Source organism: Chaetura pelagica, unplaced genomic scaffold (assembly GCF_000747805.2).
Source record: "Chaetura pelagica isolate M959 unplaced genomic scaffold, ChaPel_1.0 scaffold3, whole genome shotgun sequence".
NCBI lineage: Eukaryota > Metazoa > Chordata > Aves > Apodiformes > Apodidae > Chaetura > Chaetura pelagica.
The window spans coordinates 12,209,162-12,231,676 of record NW_009952974.1 but is presented as its reverse complement, the minus strand read 5'-3'; the positions used below and the strand labels follow the sequence as shown (position 1 = coordinate 12,231,676).

Below are 22,515 nucleotides of genomic sequence, written 5' to 3'. Positions count from 1 at the left end.
TGAGAGTCTGTGAGTTCAAGTGTTGCACATGATACATCTGGATGTTTACAGCTTGTGCAACCATTCAACAACCATCAGAAAACGTTGAAGAAACAAAATACATACTATCTTCTCACTGTGCTTATGGAGAAAACAAGAGAGTAAAATTAAATGCCCTGAACAAAACTGCAAAAATAATTATGGACCTGTCTTTTTTACAGCTAGAAATCACAATAGCTGTATAGCAGAGCTGGCACATCTAAGGCTTTCCACAAGGAAGAACACAGGAATTTACTGGTTGTCTATCTTATCAGTGACAGCCCATTCCTCCCATGCAGCACTGCCATGACATGGAAAAGTTAAGGGAATATGCTGCAAGTTTTCCTGCTCAGAGCTTGCCATTCATTTTAACTTCAGTCACAAAATTATCCTAGGGATAGCACAATTTATGCTACCAAGCAATCTTTAACAATTATTCCTTATACCAGTCGATAATTGGGCTAACTATACCACACAAAAAAACCCCTAGTTTCCCAAGCTAACACATTTTTCCTACAACCCTACTAGCAAAATTTTAGACAAGACCTGGCTTTTGTGAATAGAAGACCAAATAATCAATAATGTTTAGGGAAAATAAGTCAGTAGGAACACTTTAGCTCCAGGTATCTAGTTTACATTTCAAGGCTCTCTCTGCAAGAAAAACAGCAGGGGAAAAACAAGAAAAATTCTCTGCAAGAAAACCAGGGATCTTCCTTTCAAAGTAAAAGATAGAATGGGATTTGAAATACAGAGGTCCCTAAAAAAAAAACAACCCCAGAGATCCCTAAAATCAGGGCAATCTACTAGCTGCAAACTGCAAAAGCCACAACATGAGCTACATAAGCAGCAAGGATCAACTACAGATAAAATATAAGAGATTATATGCTGTGCCGGGGCTACAGAACTTGCCAAACACTACGGCACTGAAAATCACTGGAAACAACAGAACAAACAGAAAGCACAAGTCTACATTTTATCCTTCTAAAGATCTAACAAATAGCTTCGTGCTATCCCTTAAAACAACAGTGTTACAATTAAGTTCAATTTCTCTTTTCTCAAAATGGCTCTACACATCTGCTTGCATTCTAGTGGCAGTGTTGTGAGATGTCCTCCTCCACTTCCCACATCAGATCCTGTCACAGGTTGAAGATGAAATAAAGAATGACAGTTACAAACTGTCTTACTGCATGGCAGCATACATTGTGTTTTATCTCTTGGTTTTTCCTTAAAGAATCTTTGGCATGCTGAATCTATCATTAAATGCATATTTAATAATCAAGAGAGCTTAAGTTAGCTTTATTGTTTCAAACCCAGATACATAAAATAGCTTCCTTAATTGAAAATGGTGCAACTGCCCAACAGACAGATAAGGTCTAGGGCCTCACAAAGAGAGGAGAACTTTGTAGAGTAGGGATGACGGTTGGACTCAGTGACCCCAAGGGTTTTTTCCAACCTAAATAGTTCTATGAAAGACATGTTAAAACTTCAGAAAGCCTATGTTGTAAAGGCCATTGTAAGACACATTTTTACATCACACTTAAAAAAAGCATTAGAGATGGTCAAAACCCAACTTGGGTGAAAAGAATAGGGAAATTTTGTTTTGGCAAATGACAGGTAAAAAGGTAACTTTCATACATTGAATGTGGGACAGGTTTCTTACCCAGAGATCAATACCATGAGCTGTGAGCTACATAGCATAACTTCCTCCACCTGCAACTAAGTTTGGAATAAGTAAATCTAGGCATGCTAGGTACACTGTTTCTTTTCAGTGGGACATTCTTTCCACATTTTGCTTTGTTTCTTAACAAGCCTAGATTTGATTATAACAACTCATGATACTTAGTGCATTTCTTTTCACTTTTCTGTGCAGAAAACCTTTCAGAAAGTTTCTGGTTCCTAGCAGCACTCTCTAGTTTCAATCAGTAAGACTTGTATAAAGCACTTCTCTCAAACAAATGTACTGCAAAATTTAATGAACTAGTAAAAAGCCAAGAGTGATGGAAAAATAAGACATGGTTGTTTAACATCACTGCATTTTGGAAATCAAAGCTACTCTGAGATCACAAATGAGTAATCATCAGGAGATCAAGAAGCATCAGGTTTGCTGAGTGGACACAGAAACAAGAGTTACTTGTTTCAGCCATGTCAAAGGGAGGAGCACAACATTAATAATCAAACTACTGAGATGCAATTTAATTTGGAAAACAGAGTGAAGTTGCTTAGTATACTTTCACTTGAGTATTTACAGAAATCCTGCATGGAAGGGGATCAGAAATTTATTTTTCTAGTCACTGAAATCAACTGTGCATATTCTGAATGTTTCAGCTTCTGCAAACACACTGTGTATTTATTATATTTCTGCTTTATGTCCTTGACCTTGATTAGCTGCTGCTAAGCTGTTAGCCAGGTAACAAAATGTAACATGCAGCAAAATGGTGAAGTTAGAGGTGAGTTTGGGGTCTCTCTTTCCTCCTCATACCTCTTGCAACATGGGCACAAAGAGATACTCCACAAACACCAGCACACATCTGCAACATGTGAAAATAAATACTTCATCATATTACAGAGTAACCAACAGTATTCATTGACAAGAGATCATTCAGAATTTATGTTTTTTTATGTATATAATGATGTACATACTTACAGAGGAGCAAATGAAGCAGAACAATAACCATGATAAGAGGTCATTATGAGGTAATGCCAATAAAAACCTTAATTTCTTTAATTTAAATGTAAGCAGGTGTGCCAAAGAACAATGGAATGCAGGTTACACCAGCTTATGCCGTGGTGAATTTTGTCCTAGGCCAACTAGGAATAACTGAGGAGAGGAATGAAAACAGGTGAGTAAGGGAGAAAAAGAACTGGAATTATATTCTTGTCAATACCTTACTTTTTAATATACTTTTTCACATTTCAGAGTGAATTTTCACAATTGATTCTGCAAACCTTTGCAATACCAGAACTGCAGTAATTTTCCACTGTTTTTCATCCAATGCACCTGGATGGCGGGCTGTATCTAGCACCACACACACTAATCAACATAAAACAAAAATACTTGTAAATTACATTCCTAGAGTGAAGGAGTAAACATCACTACAGTTAGGTCAGAGACCACTCACCTCTAGTTAATAGAAACAAAGCTATAAAGCAGGAAAATGGATTTATGCCAAGTTGGAGGCTGTATATGTGGGTTGCTGTCTATTTTTAAAAATTTTAATCACTAAAGGAGTGAAAGAAAGGAGTGCAATAGCTGTTATATATTTGGATATCAGTAAAATATTTTATATTAGGTCATCCTAAAAAACCTGAAAGCAGAATAAATTTGTTAGTAGCATGTGATGCACTTGGCTACAGAATGTTTCTGCAAAAGCAGCACCTATTCACATGCCATTTGGTATGGATACTTACAATGTGCAAAGTCAAAACATCAGAGAGCATACAATACTGACCAACAGCTCTCTGGAGGGGAGATGGAGAGAGTTTAGTTCCAAAACAAGTGACAGAACCACTCTTCTCTTGAAGACTTGAGGAGGAAGCCTGACAGTTTTTCACTTACACAACATGCTATGCTGTTACACTGCATTTTTATAACACATAAATATTTCACTGAGGGTTCTTCTGCAAGTGTCTTTGAAAAAGCAGGTTTTGGTCACAGCAACAGACAGATACTTAGAATGAGGAGCCTTTTGCCACAGGCAAATTCTACTGTCCATTATTGCAATGAAATTAGTGTAATTGGACAGGTTTGGCTGAAGAACATTGTGCCTCTCTGTGTACTGTTAACTGCACAGCATCTAACAAAGTAAGAATATCTTCCCCCCACTTCTGTTTTGCAGCAGTTTGTGATTAATGCCTAGTGCACAGATGAGCACTACTGTGGCAGTAGAGATGTCAAGATACAGGTCCTGCCACAGAAAGCAGAACATTCCACAGCACAAGTCCTGCTTACATTTTGAAAATTAAACTAGAAACATTAAGAGATTTTATTTTCTACAGAACTATCTATCAGAACTTCCATATATGTTTCTATTTCTTTTCATGCTCAGCAATCTGATTTTGGCAACAGTCACATGGGCATACCTCACAGCAAATTCTACTCACACAAAAGCCATAGAAAAATATTCATTTAAAAAGGACACATATGATATAAAGATAGTATTCATTATTATTTTAACAGTGTTCAAAGTTAAGAGTTGCTTTATCCTTCTGCAAAAAGCTCTTTGGCATATTAAATTAACAACTTTAATTTGCACATGTGGCAACAACATTATCAGATAATAAAGAATTGCATATGTAGACTGAAATAAAGAAAAAAGTTTTATCAGTAAAGGTACTCTTAAAAGGAAAAAATCAACAGAAATGTTACTTGGCAAAGACAGAAGAAACACGTTAGAGCTATGTACTAGCTGGGCATCAGGATGAATAAATAGTCAATCACAGCCAATAATGTATTTCTTTCTAGACATTTTTACATATACATACTACGATAAAGGGTGAGGTTTGCCACTGTTCACCCCCAGGGCACTAGGTCGATACAAAGTACCTCTCCATCTCCCCACAATAGCTATTTGCAACAGAAAAGCATCACAAGGGTTGGGGTTTTTTTTGAGTCCACTCTTTTCTCTCACATTAAAAAGCATTAAGCTCATACTACTAGTATTCATTATTTTACTATATAAGTAGAGAAAATTTAACTTATGTTCTGCTTCTGGATATCACAACTGTTCACTACATTTTATCCAATATAGATTAACTCAATTATTATCCAAAGACACTGCCTGATTAATGGATAACAGGATAGGTAATTCACCTACCATTCTGCAATGATACTTGGATTAACAGTACGGATGCCCATGTAAAATCAATCCCTTCAAGAAGTCCTCTAGTAGTAAAATCTGTATTGCTACCACTGCTAGGGCTTGAAGCATTTCCAGGATTTCCTGTGCCTCACACCTTCACATAGAATACAAAGCTGACAACAAGGAAAGCTGACACAGAAGTCTGTCTCTTATAATAAAATGATGCAAAGCACATTCTGTATATGAGATCAGATGGAAGTAACACGCTATAAGGCAACTCCATATGGCAGATGTATGTAAATAGATCAGAGACAGCCTGCAAAGATGAGAGTTTTGATATGAACTTCTGTTGTAACCTTAAAGTATATAATCTTTCAACTATAACACAGCTATTATATGCTCAGATTGAAGTGTAGCTCTTCTTTTATAAACCATTATGTAAAATGGGTATCTGCTCAGTGATAAAATCTGCTATTCCATCAGTGTATTCAGATGCTCAGTTGTCTGCACTCTTACTACAATTTACCTCTTTAGCTCTGCACAGCAAATAGATTAAGAAGTACTAAGAAATACTAAGAGATTGTATAATTCTCACCATCAGTGCAAGAATCATTTCCTAACTGCTTGGTGATCCCTGGTTATCTAATAGGATCTAAATATGACAGACAAACCTAAGGAGAAATACCCAATGACCTCTTAACCAGAGAGTAACAGAACTGGCATTAAATGCTAACAGGAACAAAAGTGACAAATGTAGGCAGAGAATATTCATATAAACATATTTGTAAATCTGTGGAGGAGATGCATACCAGAAAACTGCCTGAGAAATGACGGCAGAAAGAAAAAAAGGCCTTTGAAAAATGTTCCATGCTTCTAGAGAGGATAAAAGCTTGAAGGGTATTGATGAAAGAAGCAAGAAAATATGCCTGTATTGAGCTTTTAATCTTTCCTTAATTGTATTGACAGTCTCCAGCATTATCCCCACAGAGAATTAAGCATAAAAGCCTAAGTAACTCAAACAAGTTCCCTTATAACTCAGCCCTTTCCTAACAGCATTATTTCTTTGAAGGACTCAGCTTCTCAAAGACCAGGTCATACAAAAATAATATTGTAATGTACATTTTTATTATGCTAAAACAAAACTATGATATTGTCCCTGTTTCCACTAACTCAAGAACACCTGGATGGAGTTTTGTGGAAATTAACAGAATAAAGTTTGTCTATTTTGGAAAATGAAGTGGTTAATATTCCAAGAAGATTATCTGCATTGATAGTTAGAAAAAAATTGAGAGAGGTCAAATGCAAAATTAAATAGAAATTACTCAGGAAACTGTCAGAGGTTTAAATGTAAGCAAGCTGAAGTATATCAATAAGTACTAAATGCAGGATGGTGAGGTTTAATTTTAAATGCTTATTTTTTATCACCTTAAACAAGTGTTACACAAGCCTGGCTTAGAGATAAGGCATCAAGAAGGACAAAAGTGTTTTATTAATGTAATTTAAAATGAACAAAAGTGAAGTTCAGTCAGAAGATATTAATGTGTAAACATTTATTTGTGAGTGTCAAAATTTAACTTTTTTCTTTTCACTTCTTCATCCAAGATTTAACTAAAAAGCTATTTTAAGCAGAGTTCAGATGATATATACACTAATGGCCTTATCTAATGAGGCATGAGATAAAGGATAAAGAAATTGAGCCTTAAGCATCACAACAGACTGATGGTATGAATCCACAAATTCTGATAAACCACTGATTTTAACAACAATCTGCAACATAAATACTAGATGAAAACACAAGTCTGTGACCATCCACTTCATTACAGAGTATAAAAATACAGGGAGCACATGCCTTAGAAGGTCACTGTGTCCTACTATGTGTTGTTCTTGAGTATTTGTGGCAGAACCAACTATTCAACATACGAAAAAAATATATATATATTAACAGGTTGTTCCATAAATCCTCTTTAGATACAAACACTTCAGAGGGCCTGCTGGCAAGCATTGATTCAAGAGCAAGCATATGAATTATTTGGGTTTTTTTAAATCTTTTTCTCTTCTTGATATCAGAAACTCGCCATAATCATCACAGATAACAGGCTGGGCCCTGTAATTCTTATTCTCTGCCACAGGAGAGATATTCCATATTTAGTTCTTCATCTTTTATATTTTCATATTTAAGTTATATCACTGGATAGAAAGTGTTACAGAAGGAAAGAGGTGAAAGAGGATTTAAACCTACTGCAAACAGCCTGTGCTGCATACTATACAAGGAGAAAGAAGAAATTACTAATTACCTGGGTTGAAATCCCACAATGCTCATTGAGTTCAGTAAGGTAGGGCTTCAACGTGGATTAAAAAAGGGGAAGAACCAGTCTAAGAGAAAGTGCAAACACTGAAGCATACAGCTCTGATTATGACCTGAAAAGACACGTATCAGGACCATACTATTCTTAGGCAAGCAAAGGGCACTCTCTTTTTGAGGCCATTTATTAATTCATATACCTAATAAATTCATAATGTCTGAGGTTCAGCTTGTTTTAAGTCTTAAGGTGTTGAATGCTCATTCAAGCAAGTGCTTCCTTAAGGAAGGAGGAATTTACATTCTGCTAAGTGGGACTCATAGATTTCCTTTTTCTTTCTAAATGAAAGTGAACACTTTTACAATACTTTTACAACATGTTTTATAAACTAAACAAGACTGTCAGAATAAAAATAATAAAATAAAATATAATACAATAGCCTTGCTTTTGATTTGTGTTAGTCTGCATAAGATCTCCCACTGCTACAGATCTTAGAGTCAAAGATCTCTAACTTTTTTTTTCTGCCAGCAGGTTTCAGCTAATGGATTTTTAAAATGTCAATATTAAAACATATCCATTGATCTAACAAATGGTATCACATTATTTGCCTAACCCATTATACAGTACAAGCAGAAAGCACCCATTCAAAAGCAGCATGCAAGCATGCATTCTATAGAAACGCCTTGGAGAAACAAAACCATGCCCATTGCTGTAAAGCAACAAAAACTCATTGCTCAAAGGAATCTTCTAAGGGCTTACTATTTTCCCCAAGAACCTGGAGGAACCAATAAAAATAGATTAACCTTTTGTATAAGGAAGAAAAAGCACAAGTCATCTGCAAAGAAACCAAGATTGCAATGGTAACAGTGACCAGAAATCAGAAAGTGTCAATCTCCAATACAACTTCATCCATGTGTGACCCCACGGTTGAGTTAGGGAACAGACAGTATGTGTCAAACCCAAAAGTTTAGAAGTGTAAGCAAAGCCTCATGCAGTTAATCACTGGTATCCATTCTAAGGCAGGAGAGGACACTGCTAACCATATGAATTTAATGTAATAATATCTATACACAATGCATATTAGATATAGTAGAATACACACACACACACACATCTACAATGAGAAAATTCTGCATTATGCATTTTGTCTCTCTGTGACAGATGAGAGCGAGACACATATTTGATAGTTAAAATGTGCGTTGGGGAAAAAAGCCAGAAACTATTTTACAAGCCTCAAATCTTATGATTCTTCCAAAACACATTTTTAGCTAATAAAAATGAACTAATGAAAGACCAGAAGTTTCTTCCCTGAAATAAGATTCATAGGCTCCCAGTTGCATTTTGCAATATATGATTTTGCCATTTAGCACATCATGCTTAGAGATACCACAGTTAATAATACAATTTGCTGAGGATGAAAAGCACTTTCTTTGCTAATAAAAAAGCTGGTTATAGAAAGTGCAAGTTTGGCAGTAAAGCTTCAAAGAAAAATAGCAGCCTCAAAAACATCTGAAGACTAAGTGCATACATCCCAGTTTGTCAGATGTTCTGTATTTTAAATATTTTTAGGAATTAATCAAAATAATTTATTTCCTTGAAAATGGTATGAATTCATATTTTTCAACATTACCTGTAACCATGATAAAATATGAAAAAAACAATACAGGCATTACTTAACAGGAAGACTGACATACTTGCTGGATGTTTCCATTTCTTCTTATGCGAAGAAGGAACCTCAAGTAAGTCAAGCTTTCTGCAATACAATTTAAGATTCTTTGAAGTGCTAATAAATATATAAACATTTACAAGGGCTATAAATCGAAATGATAACGTGTATTTTTGCACCGTGTCTGGTATAATATGATTCAACTGAGGCTTCAAGCTGGTGGGCATTAGTAGAGTGATACAGAATTGCACCTACAAGAAATGACATGCTAGTATGGTTTAAGTAAAACCAGGTCTACCAAGCCTTATTCCACCTCTGCATGGTGATCGGTGACACAGTCACAAAATATTTCTATTTAAATAGATTCAGAATACGCTGGGAGGCTGAGATGCAAACTATTTGTAGGGATGACATACAAGTAACATGCACCAGTAAAGTCTGTTGCAGAGAGACACATAAGGAAGCATTAGGCCTTTCCAATCAGCTTGGTTTTTTTCTATCTTTTCAGTCCCTTAAGGGATGACTGAAGTGCCAGTGTCTGACACCTTAAACCAACAATAACAACAAAGGAAAAGTAACTCTGAGTTAAAATTAACTGGATCCCTTGTTCTTCTGCAGAAATTGCGCTTAATTTACAATACTGAATAACATACATAATGGCATAGCAAATTACCTGAAATAAAAGTGGATAATTATTGATTATGCCATTATGTAGAAAAGTAAACACCACAGCAAGACTATCACAAAGATAGACTACACCTGTCCTTGTGTGGTGTAGACTTGTGTACTTCCATCAGTACACATCACACCAAGAGAAAAGCTGTGTTACTGAAGTGAAAAACCTAGATTAATTCCTAGCTATGCTTCTCCACTGCCAATGGCCAGGAAGGTTACCTTAGGAGATAAACTGCCGTAAACAGTGTTCATAGAATCTGCACCCATTTTTAAAAACATGAAGTTATTAATATATCTGAATGAAAGCAGCAGTCACTGTGTTGCTATGCTGATACAAGCCTGGCTACTGAGGACAGAATGCCATTCCATGCTCCTTTAAATCTGTTCTACCAGACACAACACCACTCATTAATATTAAAAATGTCTGACAAAGCAAAAACAAGAGAAAAAAATTCTAAAAGCATATTACAAGGATGTTCAAAACCAGTATTAAGCAGCACTAAAGGCCAGACTTCACTTCCACTTAGCTTCATGTGTATCAGAGCAATTGTACTGTATTCACTTGAAACATGCTCAATCCACACCAGCAAAACTGGGACTACATTCTGGCACTTCTTCTTGGTATAATAACCATTTTGGAACTTTTCCCTGCTACTCAGTCGCATGCTTTAACAGTATTAACACAGAAGGTATGAAGGTGGGATGTTAGCTACCTTCAAAGCTTTGCTCACATCTTACCAATTCCGTGTTTACTGTCATAGTCTAAAGCTGGGAAGGGGAGGAGGACTTTTTATATTCCTCCTCCTTCCATGTTGTTATTCTATGAAAAAAATCTGCCTGCCTATCACCACCTCATTTTTCTGTGTCTCTCACACTAGCTCTGTTTCTTTGCATGCAAATTTGAATTGGTCACCAGCTAGAGATCTGCAGACAGTATAAGGCAATACATTTCACACACTTGGGTCCTTTCACTTCTTCCTTCTATGCTGTATTCTGTATCTGGTAACATGGAATAATTCTTCCTTATTCTGACAAGATGGCTATTTGAGAGGCTGGTGAACACAGAATTCCACATACATTGCAAATGCAGACTACTACAATTTGATCACTTCTACATTTCTCAAATAAAACCCCACTGGAGAGATATATCATCAAGGTAGAGTGAGAGCAGTCAATGGAGAGTGTGACATGAAGCAGGTAAAGACAGCTGAGTGTTCCATGACCACCTTTTTATACTTCTGTAGGTCTCCAAGCACTTCAGTATTTTAAATCACATGATCATCCATCCTGCAAAGCTAAATATTCTGTATTTTATTAACTATAGTTTTATACCTCTTCTCTGTTCACCTATGGGACATCAGTAAATCAGATCAAAGAATTCTGCAGTTGATTACTGGGCAATAAACTGGCAGAGTAGTATATCATAAATCAAGCTGATAGTTTAGGGGCTGGACATGAATCTGATTTTTTTATTCCCCCCTCAGAATATTTAATTTCTCAGATCAAATTTAATACCTCACTTAAATGAACCAGAAAGAACTTCTGGTATGGAATACTCTTTGGTGAAAAGGTGTATTAGAAAGTATTGACATTTACATGAGATTCCTAATACTCCTTAAACACGTTGAAGTATCCAGGAGTCTATTAGAGAAAAGAAGCAAGAACATTCTTAAGTAACAATGTAATATATATTTTCCAGCAGCCTCGAGGAAGGAAAGGGCTGCCTCTCTGAAAGCCTGCCTACTGCATAACACTGCAAAACACGTATATGAGATTCAGTAACATACTTTGATAAATAATGTACTTAAAAGCATACCCAAATGGATAAAACAAAAATCTTTAACTGTTCATTTTCATTAATGTATTTTTACAGTGCCTTCATAATTCATGCTGCCATAATCTTGACACATAAAATAAGGCCTATGATTATATTATACTTTAAAAATAAGTAATATGATTAGATGTACTTTAAAAGGACAAACTGATACTGCACACAAATGCACTAAGAGCTGTGGTCTCAGTTCTGATGAATGTCACTGAACTGTGCTTACAACATGAAGTCAGCATGCCATTTCATATCTGCATTTCCTATACAGCATTCCATTGAAACTGTACACAAAATTTCTGCTGTTCTGACAGAGGATCAGTTTTCAAACTAGCTCATTAAAGACTAACACAGTGTTCAGAAAACAAAGATAGTAAGAAAGCTGCTTCTCCCCAAGCTACCATTTCAGGGCAGTGAAGACTACTGAGGGCTACTGAATTATCATCAGATTGACTAAAGCAGAAAGTAAGCTATACTACTGTTTATCAGACTACAAGAAGTGTAAGTCTGCTGAATATTAATTAAAAATAATCAAAATACTCATTCTGACCTTATAGGAGCCAAAACTCCCTCCCTCCAAAGTTACTGCATACCGAAGTAACAGCTGTTCTTCATTTACTCAAGATCAAATGTTTCTCAAGACATGTTCAGTAACTTTTAACATAACCTTGTTGCACACAAAAGGAAATTGGTTATTTGTATGTTATCCAAGGAAGGCTGAGTAATTCACTGTGGTAGGAAAGACCTCTAAAAATAAGTCACCTCTCAGCAGATTCACTCCCTTCCTGTCTGGGTTTGAATCAGTTTGCAACTGCATGAAAGTACAACCTACAGAGAATTTCTGTATTCATAACACTGCTCAAATACATTCATTTCACTCCTACTCTGTTTAAAAGAATCCAACTATTAGGGGTGGAGCAAGTCAGTGACCCAACAGGATGTGCATGACCACAGCTCCTCATGTGTAGCTTTCCGCTTTCATGTTTATTTTTGGATATATTTTGCTTTGTGCCACGAAATAGTTTTTTGGGCAAGGTAGCTAGCATCACACTAACTCACTGATGCTAAAGAGGGAAAGCAAGCTCTTATCAACACAAAGAGTACTCCTGCCTACAGATTCATAGAGCATCCTGGAAGTCTACAGTGATCTAACAGTGATTAATAACTTTTTTCACATTTGTTAGTGCTTTTCAGAGATTAAGGCCAGGGACACTCAGTGCACAAAGGCACGTCACCTGCGATTCCCATGACCTCCTAGAGCTTCTTCATCAGGGAATACTGCTCAGCTGTGTGAGAACCTATCAGAGATTTCATCATCTCCAATCTGCTATAGAAGACACTGAGAGAAAAGTCTCTGAGGATGAGTAAGCTTAGAAGCTCTGTCAACAGAAGTTCCTGAACAGGGCAGCCATTAGAGGATACAGAGGATACATTTGAGATCCAGAACAGGATAGGCCATTTTCACTGGTAATTGTTATCAGGACAATATAATTTGTTTTGACTAGCATTTCCTGACTGTTAAAAGTGGACGTCATAGACAATCTTTCTGTATTTAAAGGGTTGATTGAATATGTGGTTCTGTATATTACAGAGGCATTTTATTATTAATTTTACCTCAGACTAATCCGGAAAGCTCAATTTCATGGCATGATTTTCATTCACTAAGAGCACAGGAATAGCCTTCTTGAAAGAAACTACACCAAAATACATTAAAAGTTCACTGAAAGCAAAGTAGCACCACAAAGCTAAACTGCGGTATGTGACTGACACCTGCAGCATCTGTGACAAGCTCTACTGCACAATTTCATTAAATCAGCAATACACCAGAAGTGTGCTAGGTCTCCCTAGGACAGCTCCCAAAGCTTCCAACTCACACAACCTTTTCCAAAAGCATCCATCACCAGAAAACTCATCAAAAAACAGCAAAATTGCTAGGAACACCATTGTATTAGTGATTAAAGAGCAAATTACACTGTTGTAAAGCAACTAAATATGTTTTAAGGTTAAAAATTGTTAACAAGGGAACTTAACTTCCACTTCTCCAATACTTCTGGTAAGAAACCAACAATCTCTGAATGCGTAGCAGGCAAGTCATATAACTAGCAGAAATTATTCTACTCACACCAATTAAAAGTAATTTTTTTAAAAATAAGAGTTACTTGAGAAACCTAAAACTGGATTTATTCTCCTCCATCACGAGCTTGTAAAGCAATACCTACATGAAAAATTTCTGATAGCTGGCAAGTGTATCATGTTAAAACAGATGAGACCACTGATACATTTAATCATTTAATAGCTGGGTCCAAAAGTATAATGCAACTCCTGTAGAGAAAATGCATGAACTGCAGAAAAATACTGAGTTGTGAATTTCTGTGAATTTCTATGAATTTGCTATGAGACTTAATAAGCATTTTATTTTAGCTGCAGACATTGCCAAAAAAATAGTATGATTTACGGCTATGCAATTCAAAGAATGAAATCTGATACTGTCAGAACATCAAATGGCAAGCATGTTTCATACACACATTGGTCTTTCATGCCTTGACCAGGCTGCACCACTAAATATGCTCATGGCAACATATTTGCAAACACGAAATACTAGTGCTGTTTCCTCAGTCAGTGTAGCCAGTTGTGGTTTTGATTTTCTTTCTAATACCCTTACTTTGTTACTGCTTTAGGACAATTATTTGGAGTATAATACTGCTCCTTCTGAGGAATAGAAAGCAAAAAAAAACCCCATCTCTCTGCACTGATGAGAGGCACTGAACTAAAATGCTACAACCAGCACACATTTCTTAAATATAGTTCACTTTCCTAGATCTGCAACTTTAGGACACTGTCATGCCATCTGACAGCTCTACATAACACCTAAATTTGTACACTCACCTTCAAAAACAAACTAGTAGATAGATTGGGAATAGTGTAGGCCAGACCAACAGGATATCTTCTAATTCCTAAAACAACTGTATAATGCTTACAAAAATACAAACTGAAATTCAGTAACTTCGCACAGTAACATGTTAATGAAGTCTTCTCAGCATCAATACCAAAGAACACAAAGATTATAAAATGAAGACAGTACGTTCTTCACAAAGGAAAGTTTTATGGAATTCACATGCAACCAGTAACTTAATTTTTAAGTGATCCTGATCCATCTGCAAATTCTATACCCCTTGCAGCTGGTGACAAAACAGAAGAATAATTTAAGATATCACGGTACAATAAGGATAGATTCTCCTCATACATGCTGGCAATAAAAGCAAGTTTAAGGCTACAGAAGTAACACCTGCAGTACACAAAAAAATTCCACCAGAAATTTCACCTAACTTATTCTATTAGAAGGAGCCAACAAGAGAAATACAGGAGTATGTATCATGCAGAACATAAAGCCCTAAAAAGAAGTGAAAATACTTCTCTTTTTTACCAAGTAATTTAAAATTATTATTTTGCTTATGGTATAAATGTGGTTATATTTCATTACATACACTTAACAGGTTACTGTTCTCTGCGTAAACTGCAAATAAATGTGAATTACCTCCCAAAGTGCTTTAAAGTCCTTCTGCTCAATTCGAAGGAGTTCACTATATTCTCTGGTAACAATGGTAGCATGGCGAGGAGTGTTATCTAGAATGGACTCTCCAAAAGCAGTTCCCATTCCCAGAGTGCATATTGTCACAGCATCCTTTGAAACAAAAACAAAAGGACACACATTAAATGGATGTTTTAAAAGTCTTTATGTCACATATGCTAATATCACTGCCGTAAGATTCTTCAGCAATTTTCTTTAAAATTAAAGTGCCAAAAAAAAAAAAAAATCAATATGCTGATTAACAACACAGGAATCCTCAATGGGGAAGCAAGCAGGACTTTTGTTTTCTATGACCATCAATTGCACTAGACCACCTTTCTATCTGCAAAGCAGAGACCACAAAAGTCACCTTCACCTTTGGTAGAAACCTATGACCTCTGTTCATCCATGTCGAAAGACTGTTGTAATGATGAGATCCTTCAGAAATGTCAGCATTGATCAGAAGATAACTAGCATCAGAAATACAGTCTTGGAACATAAATTTCTGCCCTATACAGGCTACCCTAATCAAAAAGATAATCTGACTGGCTGCATTTTCTCAGTAAACATTAACCTTCAATTAGAATATCCTCTTGTATTTATAATGCATTTCTCTATTCTACAAGGTTTGTGTGCAAAACAATTGTACAGTTTAATCAGCACTTGGTCTTTCTGTTGGAAATGCCAGTAAATCTCTCAATTGTTAATAGATGCCTACTGATTAAATACCAGACCAAAAAAACCCAATTATTTTCACATAAGTCAGGGATTTCAAGAACTGTCAAAACTCTAAAACAACCTGGAAGAGAGTATCCAGGATGGTCCCAAACATGCAGTAATGTTCACTTCAAAAGAGCCTATGTGAGCATATGCCATTCATGTGATGGAAAGATGTCTGAATTACCCCCCCCTTGGCCAGAAACTACTCTGTAATAGTTTCAATATAAATCATAAGCTACTGCAGTGAAAAAATTACAGTACTCAAAATTAAATAACTTGCTGAATCAAGATCTTAAGATACATGTTCTATTTTTGGGCTTACAAGTTGCTATGTTCCCAAGCACAAACTCAAAGCTGAACATTTATGTATGTCTCTTTCTAAGTTGGGCCTTAATTGATAGTATTTTGAGTAATTAAAAAAAATAGCATCAGCATTAAAAATTTAAACTGATACAAACTGCACTTTATTAAGGAAATTATATATGCACACAAATATACATAAGCATATAAAACTTGCTAATTTTACTTAACACAATATTAGAAATACAGTTTAATTCTAAAACATAGGATTCATAAAATGCCTACAATAATGAAACAAAAATACAAAAAATACAATACAAAACAATACAAAACAACAAAAAACAATACAAAAAAGGGACATTTTGCCATCCCATCCACTACATCCTTGTGGCTGATAATCCAAGAGATGCATGAACACATTTCAGCATCCCTTTTTGTGTTTAAAATTGCATTGTTTTCCTTTCATACATCTAATAAAGGGTCATAGGCAAATGTTATTAGGATCAAGTTGCATTAAGAAGACAAATGCCCATAGTAGTCCAATTCTCTGAACCATAGCAAATTTTTTTCACAGTTACTATAATCTAAAATTTTGTATTCAGGAAAATAAATTATGTCTTAGAAAAGATCTAGGAAGAGCCATCAGAAAAATGTTCAAGGAAGGCAAATATGAGCACTGTTTAAAAGAGAGAATATTTGGAATGAGCACCTAGGCACCTAAAGAGAAGTCTCTACAAGCAGCCTATAATACAGACTATAACATTGTGGGGTGTTAAGAGGCTGGAATGGTCCTATCTATGTTCATTAAAGTCCAGGCTTCTATCAAGTGAAAGTTCTGTCAGTTTCTTTTCCCCAGTCATCATTGCTGTCCATAGAGATGCAGTTCCACAGCCAGCTAGGGAGCAAGCCTACCTGTCTTCTTCAAGACTTCAGAGTCCCTTTTTTTTTCTATCCTATGTTTATACATCTCCAGCCTTCTTGGTAATCAGGTGTGTGTCTCCTATTACACCTGTTAACTTTAAACTCAAGAATCTCCTGTTGTTCATTGTAGACTTCAGGAGGATTGCTGGCAGCTCAAAACTCAGTTTGCTGTTCCCCTTTGCAATCGCAGAAGCAGCAGGGGGTTCTAGCTGCTGCTACTCTGCAAAAATTCACACAGCTATTTAAAAGGCAGTACTGAAGACTTAAATATTTGATTGTTTCCATTACTAACTATCCTCTGAACACACTATAAAATAGTAGTGTTCAAATCAGAGTATTCAGTTGTGTACTGTTTGACTGACTCTGGCTGGCAGGTAAGACACCTGCGGTGAAAGAGTTGCTAAACCCCTCCCCTGCCCCCCATAATCTAAAACATTACTGAATTTGTAAGAACATTCTATGGAATGGATGAGAATCAGAAAGAAGGCTCTGCCTTATTCACTCCCCCACCATCACAGGGCACATCCCTGCATGCACCTCACTGACTTGTGACAATTTATATTTTCCAACCTGGCAACCAGAATTTTTGTACTGTGTGTAAACAAGATCACGGTGTCTGAAAGAGAAATGAAGATAGAGAAAAAAAAACCTGTGGGTGCTAGATTGAAAGGGATTGGTCACTTTTATTTGACATTTAATTAAATAAATATTTTGAGTTTATAAGGGAGTTGATATACTTAGTCCATGTTTAATTTGAGATCTGCAAAAGCTGGCATTTTGAAAAGTTTGCTTACTAGGTAGTACAACCTCGACACTGTGGAACTCTGCATGTGCCAACAAACTCAGCTTCTCAGCTGTCTACACTGGTCCAGCCAATCTCTGTGTTACAATGGGTAGAGCAGTTCTCACACTCAAACTAAGTAATTTATAGCTACCTTGGGCATATTTACACTACACAATGGAACAAACGTACGTAGCGACTCTACATCGGTTATCTCCAAAATACATAATGGCTGTTTACATGCAAGAAGCAGCACTGCAAGAACTGTTCTGTTTAAATCCCTTTACTTGTTTCTACTTCATCTTCTTGCATACCCCCTTTGTCCTCAATTTCCAGCAGTCAGGAAATTCTTCCCTTTGTTACATGGACATTTGAGTGTCTTTCTTCCACCATCCTTCTTCCCAGCAACACCAATAATTTATTTGGCTTTTGATCCCAGCCCTCTGCACCTTGATACAACTGATGCTGCTGTTCCACCCAAGCACCCACAGCTCCTCCTTTACAGCTTTTCTGAAAAAGGCTGTTTGTAAAGTCTATGCTCTGTGTTCAGTTTGGTATGTTTTTTAAATCTGATCAGCTTAAAAAAAACACACACCAAAACACAGGCAAGATAACTCAGCAATAGTTGCCAACAGCTATGATACAGTTGGCAGACTACAGGAAAAAATGCAGATCAAATTGCTATTTTGTCTTTTGTCTTTCTTCTCTTAATTCTTTCCTGTTTTATCAGATAGGAATAAAAACAATTTCATTAAAAGGCTCTGAATCTAATTCAGAAAAACACAATGCTGCAGAATCTGGTGAAGATGTCACACTGATGCTTTTGTCACACTGCATTTATTCCCAGCTTTATTCTGAGACATTACCAACAGTCATCCCTCAGAACCTTGTCATTTTAAAAATAAAGCTCAAAAATTAAACATACAGAAGGCAGCAGTATTTTTAAGACAACAGCAAACTAGGAATATCTCTAAGAGGAAGTTAAATTACTTTATATCTCAGTTGTAGCATTGTGTAGGCAATAGTGCAAAATAAAAGCTAAATTCAGAACCTGTTCATAACTGCATGGAAAGAACTCTTTCTGATAGATTCTAAACAGGCTGCATCTTCTGTTTATTTTGAAGGAGACTTACAAAAACTGTATGACTTTTATGTACAATATTTATCAGGGTATTTGTTAGCAACAAGATGAAGCAAGACCAAACCAGTTAATTTACATTTACCTCTGCAATTACCAGCAGCAGGTAGCATATTTTACAAAAAAAAATCCTTGGTCTCTTCTTGGTTTTTGAATAGCCAGAAAATTCATAAATAACTTGTATGCAAAGCAGACCAGCCACCACTCACGATATACTAGATGGGTAATCCTGTCAGGATGCTGGATTGTAAATTGTATTGTCCTATTTCAACAGCAAATAAAATTGCTTATCATGACCAGCAGCAGGTAGCATATTTTACAACCTCAGTGGAACAGAACTAACAGTAACAGAGAAATCTTCTCCAGTCAAACTCTTTATAAAAGGCATATTGTAAATAGTTTAATGTGATTTTCAAACTAATTTAGTGTGAAACAGTGCCTGTACTGTTTGTTAGGTATCCCAACACTGCCCTCCTGTGGCACAATACAGCTTTGCAAGCAATCAAAGGATTATTCCAAACCATTACGAAAGTGAGGCTTTATCCATGAGGTCCTAAATATGTGTTTTTCTTTATTAAAGCATTTATATCTGCACACGGAAAGCTTCATCTTAGCAAAACAGCAAATAGGTAATTTTAGTATTTCTGTTTCTATTAATTCTCAACTTGGACCTAATCAATATTGCTAATATTTTCTGTGAGAAATCAGTGAAAAGTACTGGGCCTTATCAAAAGTATAGTGCCATCTTTCAACAAACACCAGAAAAAAAATCCTGATTCCTTTAGACCTGCACAGAAAAGAGTAGTCCTAATAGCCCAGTAATGTTCCAGATTGTGACAATATCAGTGACAGCCAGGCCATGCTGTAAATTGTTCAAATTGGGCTAATTATTCTCTCAGTCTCTACTTAATATCGTGAAGATGTTGCTAAAAAATAACGATATAAAAGAAGTTCCTTTTGTATCTGTTATTTTACTGTAGGAAGTAGGAAGTACCCAGTGCTCACACTGCCCTGACTTGCATTCTGCCCCAGTTTCACTGGGGATGCAGTGCTCAACAAAGTAAAAAAAGCAATTTCTGTCAGTTTTCTATGACCAAGAAAGCTGTCCCAGTCGGTCAAACTTTGGACAAAGAATCACCTCCCCAATATTCAAAGTGGCAAAAAGGGTAGCGTTATACTTCAGGTCCTGGGTAGCTATACCATGCATGTGAAGGCACAATGAGTCACATGTCAGAGGTACAACCCCATGTTGAGCCACATGATGGGACAATCCCAGATCTCAAACACGGATGCAGGGAATGGGGCATGATGCCTGAGCTCACAGCATGAATTGTCAGCATGACATTAGATGACATGGGTGGGAGACTTTCTCCAGGAGAAAGATTTCATGCTTTTTTTTGGTATTTATCCTAAATTCCCAATTTTGTAAATCCAGGAGTGCCAAGTAACTGAGAAATCACTTGCAATTTGGGGAGAATTTTACTTGTTCTTTTATTTCTTAACACTGAATAGGTAGGTCTAACATGGCAGCAGTTCCAATACTCCACTATTACCATAATACTTTTCCACTCTTGCACTGGAGTCTGCTGTTATCAGACTGTGCTGTTTGTGCATTTGGTTTGAACTTTCTGATCAAGGACCGAGTTAATATATTTCCAGGGAATGAATTAACAAAACTCTTTGGTCTTTAGCTTAACTTCATACAGCACTACTAGAAAAGACAGAGGAGTCTTGTTTCCTATTAAAATGTAGACTGCTTTTCAGAGCATTACATTTCAATTTTCCTGAAATCCATGGCATGATTTGCCTCCATTGACAAAGGACAACTAAGACTAAAGGAGGGTCAGAGAAACATGTTTGTGACAAGACAAACTACCTGCACAATATGTGTTGCTGTTATCTACTCCAGTATAACTCATATTCTTTCTCTGCATGGGTTGGTTTCAATAAAAAAATATCTATTTTTACCTGATGGTTGCTTGTATCAGAAACCTTCACATCCAGTGATCCTGTCAGGACAGCATACCAGTTTGTCCCAATATCACCCTGACGGAACACTGAAAAAATGAAACCTTGTGAATAAGAGCAATCTCTTGAAGTTTAGAAACATTAGCATTTTCCCTCATATCACTGTACTACTGCAATCCCTGCTGGCACTATAGAATTTGTCACATCAGACTACTTACTATACTATTTCAAATGACACTGGAAAGCACGTATTTTAGCAAACAGGTAGATACACTACAGAAACAATGAAAACACAGTTGCTTCTTCCCAGCTTGCTTCTTTCACCGCTAACTTAGTTAATAAACAAAACAAACAAAACCCAAGATTTTGTTAATAACATCCCTTTGAAAAGCAGAAACTTGCAATGCAGACACAGCTCCAACTGACTTCAGTATGAGCTCTGGCTGAGAAACAATTAGAGGACTTTTATGTTCAGACATCCTGTGTGATTACAGAGCAGCAGATTTGCTATTACTCTAAGCAAACCCAAGTGCTGTGTGCCTAAAGAATGCCACATTTACCTAAGGGGTACATAAGACTACCAAACACCACAGATCTCCATCAGCTACTCTCCTGGTCCAGCTCTGGGAACTTACACGTTCCCATCACAGGACTACTATTTATTTCCATCTCAGCTTCATGGAACAAGAACAGCTGTCACCTTCATCTGGCACACAGACTGCCAGAGCAGGCACAGAGCTACTGCACGCCACAGCAGTATGCAACTCTGCCAATCTGTCATGTGTTATCTAGAGTGACTGCAAACCACATGCTACAAGGGATGTGCCTCGGTGATATTCTTCTGCCCCTGACATCACAAAGCACCTATAAAACAGATCAACACATTTAGAGAGGAAGAATGAGGCTTAAGTGCAATTACTTGCTTCTAGTATTTCAACAGCACAGTGGCAAGGGTCCTAAGTTCAATAATGTGTGCCTTGTTACTATAGATGCAATATGCTGTATTTGCAGAGAATGCAGTACTTTAGTCCTGCCTTCCCCCATAACTAAGTCTGTAAACATTTTTATGGCCATTCCACTGATTGTACCTTCTCATCAATCTTCCAGAGACAATCCCAGCCTAATCCACAATTTTATCTACATAAAATAAATCATCATATGAAACTTTCTTACATGTGATTCCTTTTTCCAGGTTTTCATAATACCCACAGAGACATATCTGCTGGAGAAGGCTTGGATGAAATTTCTCAAAAGCTTTCACTTCTTTCAGTCGTGTGAATATTATGTCTACATCTTCACTGGAACGTTCCAAAGGTCTGTAAGGAAACAAAGGACAAAATTCTCAAGGGCAGAGAAACATGCTCACCTGAACACACCAAGCTTACGAATATTTTCATTAAATGTCACACTATACTGTAAAACAATTAAAATGCATTTCACAGGTACATATGGAAAACCTTTCAAAACATCCTAACAACTGTCCATTATCAACTTGAGCATGATTATTATCATTCCAACACATGAAGTGTCCAGAAACCCAAGTTAACTCCAAAGTCCTGCTGCAGGAACTACTGTAAAAGTATATATGATGATACAGTCCTTATCCTAAGGAGCTCTGAATTATATATAGCTTTAAGTTTGTAAGGGAATACAAATAAACAGATGTCCAAACATACAAGACGTCTGTGGAACTGGTGCTCAAAATAAAAGTTCTCTATCTCGCTAAAAGACATTTTTAGATACAAGCAGTAACTCTTATATCTACATCTCACTTTTGCATTTTACTTCTTGCAAGCAAGAAAGACAAATTTATATCCTCTTTCATGCAGTTCCTTT

The 22,515-nt window shown here is 36.5% G+C and overlaps 1 protein-coding gene across 3 annotated transcripts in view; it reads right to left on the bottom strand.

The window, feature by feature from the left end:
- RAPGEF4 (Rap guanine nucleotide exchange factor (GEF) 4) overlaps positions 1-21,988 on the bottom strand; it is a 122,938-nt gene extending 100,950 nt beyond the window's left edge. For all 3 annotated transcript variants that reach the window (XM_009996155.1, XM_009996154.1, XM_009996156.1), the window contains exons 1-3: positions 21,853-21,988; positions 20,680-20,768; positions 14,819-14,965 (exon numbers count right to left, since the gene is read on the bottom strand). In XM_009996155.1, coding sequence (XP_009994457.1) covers positions 14,819-14,938 — 120 coding nt within the window. In that variant the 5' untranslated portion in view covers positions 14,939-14,965; positions 20,680-20,768; positions 21,853-21,988. The remainder of the gene's footprint in view (positions 1-14,818; positions 14,966-20,679; positions 20,769-21,852) is intronic.
- Between the last annotated feature and the right edge of the window lie 527 nt (positions 21,989-22,515).